Source organism: Priapulus caudatus, unplaced genomic scaffold (genome assembly GCF_000485595.1).
Source record: "Priapulus caudatus unplaced genomic scaffold, Priapulus_caudatus-5.0.1 Scaffold794, whole genome shotgun sequence".
Lineage (NCBI taxonomy): Eukaryota > Metazoa > Priapulida > Priapulimorpha > Priapulimorphida > Priapulidae > Priapulus > Priapulus caudatus.
Genome location: NW_014577855.1, coordinates 91,230 through 102,122, shown reverse-complemented (window position 1 = coordinate 102,122; position 10,893 = coordinate 91,230). Strand labels below are relative to the sequence as shown.

The 10,893-nt window shown below is 38.9% G+C and overlaps 1 protein-coding gene across 1 annotated transcript in view; it reads right to left on the bottom strand.

The window, feature by feature from the left end:
* Positions 1-10,893, bottom strand: part of LOC106813583 (E3 SUMO-protein ligase RanBP2-like) — a gene marked incomplete in the record, with an annotated part of 87,967 nt that overhangs the window by 36,681 nt on the left and 40,393 nt on the right. The window contains 4 exon segments of the mRNA XM_014817760.1: positions 720-927; positions 1,881-2,006; positions 3,665-3,772; positions 5,325-5,516. Coding sequence (XP_014673246.1) covers positions 720-927; positions 1,881-2,006; positions 3,665-3,772; positions 5,325-5,516 — 634 coding nt within the window.

Below are 10,893 nucleotides of genomic sequence, written 5' to 3'. Positions count from 1 at the left end.
CCTCCTCCACCACCTTCTCACCACCTTCTTCCCTCCTCGACCTCCTCCCTGTATCACTGTTCAACAATGAATAATAAACACCAAGTGAGTAATTGTCCGGGGGTAAATGTCCGGAGGGTAAATGTCTGGGGGTAATTGTCTGAGGAATGATTGTCCAGGGGGGTGATTGTCCGGAGGGTAAATGTCTGGGGGGTAATTGTCCGGGGGTAAAAGTCCGAGGGGTAAATGTCCGGGGGGTAATTGTCCGGGGGGTAACTGTCCAGGGGGTGATTGTCCGGGGGGTAATTGTCCAGGGGGTGATTGTCCAGAGGGTAATTGTCCGGGAGTGAATGGCATGGGGGTAAATGTCCGGGGTGTAATTGTCCGGGGGATGATTGTCCGGGGGGTATTTGTCCTGATACCATATATATATATATACACACGACTGTATGTTGTGTCTAATTGCCTAGTTCCTACTACTAGTGTACTACACTAGTATGTGTGTAGTAGTATGCTAGTGTAGAGTTAGAACAATTGTGTGTAGAGGTGGCAGCACTAATAGAATGTCATGGATGCTACATATTCTGATTCAGAGTGGTTGTTTACAAAGTCTAAATACTACGGAAGCCTGCAAACACCACCAACAGACACCAAACCCATGACCATCGCCACCAGCAGCAGTAGGAGCAGCAGCTGGAATATTTACATCACTACCTACTGCTGGAACAAATTAATTCTACCTGTAAAGCTTTCCCCTGTTTGAGAAGATCCTCTCCTCGTCCTCTTCTCCAGTCTTCAACTCGATCAGGTCAGGCAGATGTTCGGTCGACTCGAAGTGAATATTGTGACTTGACGAAACACTAGTTCCACTGTCTTCACCACTCGTGTCAAGAATACTGCCGAAGACAGACTGGCCAGCCCCCGCGAAACGGAATGGCATGTCAGAACCTGCATGGAAGATTATTCTTTGTAATTGAAGAAGAAACACATTTCGGGAACAGCAAGCCTATTGCTTTGATAAGTAGCTGATACTCAATATTCTGTACAGAAATCGAAACAGTATGACAATTTGCTTTAAGTAAGATTAGAACCTTACATGGGTGGGCAATGTGAAACATCAACCCATTAAGATATTTCACGACAGAATATTATGTAACCTTAAACATTCACACCAGCATGTCAGTCATACGTTCAATAGAGGACAAATACGACAGAGACTTTAATAATTAAACTCAGTGTAGTGACCTTGCATATCAAATGATAAATGTCTTAGAACCTCTCTAATATAGCTATATTCTCCAGAAACCTGCACAATTCAAATTTTGATTATTCGGTTTGATTACCGCCACCATTTCTTGCGAATCTCGGACTATCGCGTGATAGCGCTAGCTATCGGCCAATTTATAAATAGAAACGGAGTCAACTACACAGAATCAGATGCCCCTGTTTCAATTAGGTGCAGAATGGGTGCACTTGCAACTTGTTAGTGCACTAAGTTACTGCACCAACAAGTTACAAGTGCACCTTCTGACTTAGGCGCCATGGAGTATTGGGTCCTATTACACCCCCTCCCATTTCTAACACCACATTAAATGTAGTCAGGCTTCTTTAACCCCACAAAATCCTGACCAAGTAAATCAAGGATATGCAAGTCGGAAAGCAACGATGCTCAGTGCCGTCTTTTGAGACAAGGCAAAAAAGGCTAATAAGGCTACTGTATGTTGATACAGGTTGCTCATTATAACTACTCATTGTTAAGATTGCACCAATTATTTTTTCATGTCAAGAAACTAGCCAAGTGAAATTATAAAACATGGGAAACAACCAGTATTCATCTTAAATTTCAAATCTGTACAGTTTTGTCTATACAAGCAATCCAAAACATCTTATAATGAGTATACCTCTCTTGCAGACCAATGCAGGTTCCTGATCAGCAACATTTGCTAGTTCGGCAAAGGAAGTGGCCGATCCACACAAGCCTAACTCAGGCACCTCATCTGTCAGTTGTTCTGCCAAAACTATATCACCTGTGCACATAAAAACCTTTAAACCTACCTAACATGATATTAACTAAAATGAGATACATATACGGCCACACAATGTATATATATATATATATATATATATATATATTATAATCTATATTTCAGTTTGTATGTATGTATGTACGTATATATGTCCCCTATGCCCGGCCAAACCGCCCAAGTGATCTGGATGCAATTTTCAGAGGGCGAATTCCTATACCCGGGGAGTGTTCATAGACGAAAAAAAAATTTAAAAAGTTAAAAATTGATACAAATTCTATTCATCAATTGGTGCTTACAGATTAACATCAGGCGGTGCGTACAGATTAACATCACGTACGTGTGAATCCATGGTGTATACCCTTAACGGCGCAGTGGCGTAATCGCTAGAACATTCGTCTCCTACACCGGGATTCCGGGTTCGAGTCCCAGCTGGGGAACTTATTTGCCCCTGTTTTTCCTTTTTCCCCTTTACCTACCTCTTTAGTATGTATTATTTTTAATTTTTAATTCATTAATTTATTTAATTTAATATTTTTTCAATGTATTAATCATTTTTATTTTTAATGTCTTTTATCTTTTGATTTCTTATTATTTTTTACTGTTTGGGATGGGATGGGATGGGATGGGATGGCATGCGATCATTGCGATGGCATGGGATGGGATATGGGATGTGATGGGATGGCATGGCATGGGATGGGATGGCATGGGATGTCATGCGATGCGATGAGATGAGATGGGATGGGATGGGATGGGATATCCAGGATGGGATGGGATGGCATGGAATGGGATGGATGGATGGATGCATGGATAGATGCATGGATAGATAGATACAGGGTTCTTGTTAATAGCCAGCCGGTAACCGGTTATTTTTACCGCCTATCGCGCAATTTGTTACCGGCTATCAATTTGAGAGAAACTCCCACTAAAGGCGGTAAAATATTTAATCCATATTTGAAAAAACGAAGTTTATTTTAAATACTTCCAACCCAAGACTAACTCTGTGCACGGGCGGGTCGCCGGCGAGTTTGTTTACCCTCGTGCGGACACACAGACAAGCGGAAGTTTCATTATATTATAATGTGGACTCAGATTATAAAAATGCAGTGATAATTGAATTCTCAACTTGGCAGATACTACTAAAATAAAGAGGAAATACACTGTTACCTGGACTTTTACTTGACATTTATGATTTTTCTTTTTATACTAGATACTTAATAGCAAAAACCTAATATCTAAACTACCAAATTCTAGAACCCATACCCATCAAAATAGGCTATTTGTGGGTCAAATCAGAAACCGGACCCCCCTAGCAGGGATTCGCGCCTTCGCCGCTCGCCCTACCGTCTGTGCCGGAAAAACAGTTACCTGCTATTCATTGTCAAATTACCTGCTTTGTCAAAAGTTAAAGATTTTTTTGGGTATTTTCTTTTCAACCAAGCGGTCACCAACTGAGTAACGCCACCGATTTCCCCGGGCAACGCCGGGTATCCCGCTAGTATATATAAATAAATATATATATATATACACACACACACACAACCAAGATACCATAGATATTCTTGATGCAATTGGCCAAAGCATGTAATGACGATTGATTGAACACATTTGCTAATAATTATTGAATAGATTTTTCATATCAACACTACTCCATTAATAACCTTTGGTGGTGCTTGATATATCCGATTGCATCTGCATCTTCCCTGCTCGAACTAGGATGCCCTCTGATTCTGACTGGCCAGGATCATTCTCCCTAGAAGCTTGGCAGCCTACAAAGGCAATGTGTATAGACCCATGAATGTACCATAACAATGACATGAATACAGGTAGTCATCCAACTTTATAACAAAAATCAATGTTCTGGAATCTCTTATGATTTAGACAGTTACAGTACGGCAAAAGTTAAACTTGGTGTTCACTCTATTACTGCAGTACATGCAGCCACTGCGAAATTTTCAATAACTCATATGACAATTGCCTCATTCATCATAGGTTTTTAGGTTTTACAAATGTGTACACGCGCGGAGGCGAGAATTTGATATAGGATGTGTCACCATTCAATCATTACAACTATACAAGTGTTAAGTTGGCCATTTTTGCGCCATTTAGATTTTGTCTCCACTTTGTCAACCCCAAATAGTTAGACTACACTGTAAACGAATTATGTGGTATGTGGAAAATTGGTGGAAAGAATTTAGTTTTATCAACGTGGTCAGTGCGAATTTTACAGGCTTTGCACGTTAGATTATTTATCAATCTGGTGAAAGAGAATTATTATATTCGCTGTGTACAGTGATTTTTTTTAGTTATGCACATGTTTGCATGCTCTTTCAGTAAAGTCGTATAGTATAGAGTGCAGTCGATTGGGTCAGCTAGATGCCCATTTATGTTTGGGAACATTTAAGTCTAAATTCTGTTACCGTTGTTCATTGTTTAAGTCTTCTTATCATATATCTCTGTTCAGATTGAATGAGCAACATTGACAAGAGATAGGAGAATAGAAATTTATTGTTATAGTTTTTCAGAAAAGTACTGGTAAGGTAATAGTGGTGTGTGCACCACAGTGTGTGAACATGCTTGCATATATTATTATAGGTATAGGGTTTCTCAGACAGAAGAATTTTAAATTAAGGCTTGGGAGCAATCAACCTCAATGGGGGAAGCTAAATGGAACATTTGGTTGGTTTGCCTATGTGCCCCTGTGTGAAGGAAAATATGGGATGAGCAGAAAAACAAGTAAAGTAAGGGTACAGTACGTTTCGTTAGTAGCAGCAGTTTGTGCTTATGTTGTTTTTGGACATAGTTTACACATTAGCCTAATAGCAGTAGGCAGCTGATAGAGGTTGGCTGGATTTACGTGGTGTGGAGAACCCCACAATCTGAACCTCAATACCCTTTCTGATATCCCAACAAATGACTTGGAAATGATAGCTGTCTACTGCTAAAAATATTAAATTCTATATTCTGGAAAACTGCACGATAGGTCGGTATCTCTAAATTGTGAATGTATATGAATATATGCGTATGAACCAACTTCTCACGTTCATAATTGAACATTTGAGGTAGCTCTTAAGTGCATACTTGTAGACGTTAATGGCAGAACTCATAGAGAGATAAGGGTTACGTAACGTAGAATTCTAATAATTAAGCCTTGCCTATCCTGCTGCTTTGATTCACAATTCTTATACTATGTTTATGATCATACAGATATTACATTTCTTGTATTGCTTCACAAAGGATAGGTTTCCATGTGTAGATACACAGCCAATGTACTATTCAGCACTATGTTTACTTTCATGTAGGTATTTCAGTGCTATTCACCTGCATCATCTTCTTGCGCTGTAGACAATGAAATTCTTCTAGCCTTTAAGTCTGCAGAATCACATCCACGACAGCCTGAGCAAACAGGTGACACCTCATAAAGATAGAAGTTTTCTGGCAGCTGAAACTTTTTTGCTAGGGTAACCTGGTCCTCGGCAGCCTTCTTCATATACACGACTTCTAGGACACCAACTGTGAACAAGTGCAAAATGCCCATGAGTAAGAAAAAAATACATTTAGATATAAGTACAAATGTTGAAAGCTCAGATTTCACATTTATTACATACACCAGAACTATACAGAACTATACAGAATTATACACACCAGTTCCTCTTCTTCAACAAATGAACAGGCAATACAAAAAGAGGGGATTCTGCTGAGTATGGTGACTAATTATAAATTAAACTATAAATGTATACATGTAGGTCCCTTTTTAAGACAGGGTTAGGTTCCAGTAAAGCAGGGTCGTAAAATGAAAGGTCGTAAAACAAGAGCAAATTATAATGCAATTAAATGCTATCATTCCAGCCACAATGCACCACGAAAAACAAAAGAAGCGCTTATTGCGTGTTTGGACTCACATGCGTTGGTGCGTTATTGAATTGCGATTTTTTTTATTAAATTTTTTTTAGGTAATTTTGAAAAGGTCGTTAATGTGAAAAGTCGTAAAATGGACCATCGTAAAACCGAACCTATCTGTATATATATATATATATATATATGTATGCAGGGGTAGAAATAAGGACAATATGCAAGTTAGCCCGAAGGGCTATAGTAAGGTAAGGTTTGTACTAGCCCTTCTGGTTTTCAACTAGCCCTTAAAAGCATGATGTCGATAGTGGTTGCGTGGGAAAATTGTTGATCTCACAAATGCTCCGAGATGCTTTCTGAGGGTATTGTAGACTGAATTTGAATGCATGCTCACAAACCGCAATTAAATTCCCATTAATCATACACTGATATATCCGAAAACGGGCGGAATTACGAAATCTGGTCTGGAATTGTTTACTTGCCCGACGGGCAAGCCAGCCTGGCCTTTAACTACCCTTCCAAACAATTACTAGTCCCGGGCTAGCGGGCTAGCGGCTAATTCGACCCCTGTGTAGGTATGTTATATATACATAATATATCAAGAGTACATAATCAGAGAAGAGTATGACACTGTCTTAACAGCGTTTTGCGTAGTTTTCATCTTGAATTTATTCTATCAATATGTGAATAAATATATTCAAACTTTACCTTGTTTTCGTCTCGGATTCTCCCTTAATCATATGACACCACCAGTTTACCTGAAAATCATGTGTTCTTCAAAAAAGTTATTTGAATACGACACGGTTTCACACAGTTTTCCCAAACGTTTGCATTTATTCGGTCAATGTTTGTTATCGAATTAGTGTTCTATTGTCTGTAACGGGATTCTGGGGGGTATTCAGTGTGTAACGCGTTTCTAGCGTGCTGGAAAGAAATGTGTGCTCACGGCGAGCAAGCAGCTGATTTTAGCGGTGTTGCCATCATGTTCCTGATGATAAGGAAGTGAAACAAGTGCTGTTACTGTGCTTACCTAATATCCCCAACAGTCCCCAGCGTCCCGTAGTTACAACCTGTTGCTGCCGCCGCATATCAACATTGGCCGAAAAGTTGCAAACGTTTAGGAAAACTGTGTGAAATCATGTCGTATTCAAAAAACTTTTTTGAAGAACACATACGATTTTCAGGTAAACTGGTGGTGTCATATGATTAAGAGAGAATCCGAGACGAAAACAAGGTAAAGTTTGAATATATTTATTCACATATTGATAGAATAAATTCAAGTTGAAAACTACGCAAAACGCTGTTAAAACTATGTCATACTCTTCTCCCATTATGTACTCTTGATATATATATATATATATATATATATATATATATATATATATATATATATATATCAGGAGTTAATGAAGACAAAGAAGTTTGACACGTATTTGGTACTGATTTCACTACATTTTTGTCGTACGAGTTCGATGTGAATAAAAATACAAATGTATACAAACATGAGCTTCTTTTGTTCACTGGTCCTTTATTCTATCTTCCGGTAGTATTACAAACCGCGTAGCTTTCTTCGTTTTGACATAAATCATACTTTTGCACGACATGGTTTTCACGTTATTTACCGTCGTGTGGCATTGCCAAGCCACAAATTCTCATGCACAGCAACTCAAAGGAGGCGCGGCAGGGATCGTGTCTCCCGTACGTTATCTTGCAAAGAAGTTTTTGTTCGGCTAACAAAGCCGGGTGATGACAACGTTAACTCTCGCCTTTATCACATACTATTGGTGATGATAAGTAAGATGTAAACACATGCGTTTGCCTGCAATTGCATAGTAACGGTTGTAATGCAAGACACATGTGCGAAAAGCTACAATCAGCTGGAGCGTCAATTTACTCGCTAAGATTCATACACATCATTCCTCCGTGGGTGAGGTAGTTCAGATATTTTACCAGCGCAGCATTTATTTATTTTTCAACTGCTGGATTTAACCATAATAAGAGCCACAGAGCGTCTGGGCTCATCTGAGGTCTGTTTCTACGGTTATAAACGTAACATTTAAGTCGTGCAGAGTTGTTTGCACCTTTGTTAGGTGCAGATATGCAGATACGCAGTTGTGTACACATCATTTCAGCAACCTTCTACATTCTGCATACCTCCCAAATCCCATTGGTTGATACAAATCGCGTGCCTGAAACTCTCGTTTTATGGTGCATTGTGACCCTAACCCTAACCCTATTAAAAAAAAAAATGTTGTAAAAATTATTTGTTGTTATGAAATTGTTGTAAATAAATCATGTAAATATTTGAGTTCATTGGAAAGAAATAGTTAAATGGATAGATAGAAAAATACAGAAAACAGGTAAATAATAAAAAATCTGATGGGATTCGATCCAAGGACCTTTGAGCTGTAACCCTGTGCTGTAGCCGTTGGGCTATCCAGTCTTATTGGCTTTCCAGATTATGGATGTGCCATGAATGTGAGAACACTGTGACATCATTGAGGCAGTTCAGGAATCCATCTTTAACCCTCCTCTTGAGGGTCAAAAGGTTATCAGACACTTACTCTTCGCACGTCAGTGGAAAGCACATTTCATGGTCCTTTCAATAAAGTGATAAAAATGGTAGGTCAGCGCTGAAACAAAAAAGTTTTTCACTCTGTCCATTAGCCCGTGTCCTCAGAAAATGTCTGATATCTGACCTTTCCCCCACTGCCCTTTGACCTGTGACCTCCAATTTCGTGCTGGTGATGGGTTTCCTCCCCATCACACTATACATTGAATATTAAGAGCGTAGGTCAAGCCATTGAGATTTTTGCCGCAATTCCGTATTTCCTCCTATAGCTTGAGTTACGGGGGAAATATTCCCCCTCTGTTCACACATCTTGACCTTTGACCCTTGACCCCAAATTTGTCATCCTGAGTCCTTTTCACGATCAACCCCCCCCCCCTAATATCGTGACAGTACGTCGAGCGGTTAAGATTTGTGCTGTAAACAGGAATGCGCGTTGATGTTACGTAAGAAATAGACGTTACAGTGCCCAACTGTTGACGCACGGACGGACGGACGGACGGACAATCATGTGATTCTACAAGCTGCATCTGACTTCGTCAGACGAGCTAAAAACAAGGCATTCTAACTATAGTTTAAATGTAAAATAGTTTTAATTCTTAAACCCAGCTTGGGCACAACGAAACTTAATTTCTAAGCGCATTTTCTGCACTCGGCTAGACTATTCGGCCTAAATTCCCTGTCGCGTCTCCTTCGAGTTGCTCTGCATGAGAATTTGCGGCTTGGCAACGCCACACGACGGTAAATAACGTGAAAACCATGTCGTGCAAAAGTACGATTTATGTCAAAACGAAGGAAGCTACGCGGTTTGTAATACTACTGGAAGCAAGAATAAGGACCAGTGAACAAAAGAAGCTCGTGTTTCTATACATTTGTATTTTTATTCACATCAAACTCGTACGACAAAATGTAGTGAAATCAGTACCAAATACGTGTCAAACTCCTTTGTCTTCATTAACTCCTATATATATATATAATTATATATATAATCTATCATTCGTTTTCTGTTATTTATTGTCTTTATATGCTCTCTATAGCTCTTCTACATGATGACTACTGTGCGTAGTGCGAAATTAGCATGTACAACAATATATATATATATATATATATATATATTATATGCCATGTAAAAGAACTAAGAAACTAGAAAAAATACAAAGACAAGAAATAACAGGAAACGAATGATTATAAGAGTCTCTGTCAGTGGCACTACTTGACAAATTAGAAACGAAATAAGAGATAAGACCTGTATCACGTACTTACAATTCTCTAACACAGTCAGCTAAAATCTCCCGAAGAAGCGTGACTCTATTTTATACAGCAAACCAGTTAGCGCCCGTGAAGTCCCTACGTCACCAATGCCATCGATAGCCACCTATTTCTAGCCATTCTATTTAAAGTGACAGTAGCTCTAGGATTTTTCTGCATACAACTAGTGACTTACTGATATGAACAAAATCGTCTATACCCACACGTATTTGTTACCAGATACCTAATTTTAATTGTTATAATTAATTACACATCATAACGCTACGAAATTTGAACGGGGCCATGACACGACGGCCGCGACCTGTGACTGCACGCGCGAAAAGTTGCGTATTTGACATATTAATTTTGCAGCATTACAGACTGCGAGGTAATCACAAAGCTGTCAATATATATTATACCAATGCCTATATTAACCGAAAATATTCATTTTAGGGCAAATTTCATCCATATACTGAAAGCTATATGTCGTTTATAAGATATTACAATAGTCTTTGTTTTAAATGCAAATAAATATAGAAACACCCTCGGTCTGTAGCCTTGGTTGGAAAGTGGTTTCGCCAACTTATCAGATCGTGCGTTGGATGGCGCACCCGGTCGTTGTTAATCAAACTGTAGTCGTTATTTTAAACACTTTAAACAACAGATATTTCTAATGGTGATTGCAACTATGAATACTTTTTATGTAGCGTAATTATAACGCTAAATTAGCTGAAAATAACCCTAGAACCTAGAGTAAACTCTCCCTTTAAACCTATCCCATACCATCTAGTGGCGCGAAACCCATCCAGGCCATCAGCCATCGGTCAAAAGGTTGTTTGTCAGTGCCAGGCTTGCAGTAGTAAGTTTGCAAGGCGACTTTCAGATGCCTAAGTTGTTACTTTCAGCGACTTCTCAGTCGTTGTTTTAAAAACGTTGTTGGACAACTCCTAGTAATACTGTGATCTGTCTTTCCGATCCCTCAGCTAGTTTCCTAAGCTATCTCGTTGTGCTTATAAAAGAAGTGCCGATCTTTGTAATTCATACTCTTCGCACCAATTATATTTCGAGAAAGTATGAGATTTTCTCACTTACAATATATATATATATATATATATATATATTAATATATATATCAGGAGTATGAAGACAAAGAGTTTGACACTATTTGGTACTGATTCACTACAGTTGTCGTACGAGTTGATGTGAATAAAAAACAAATGT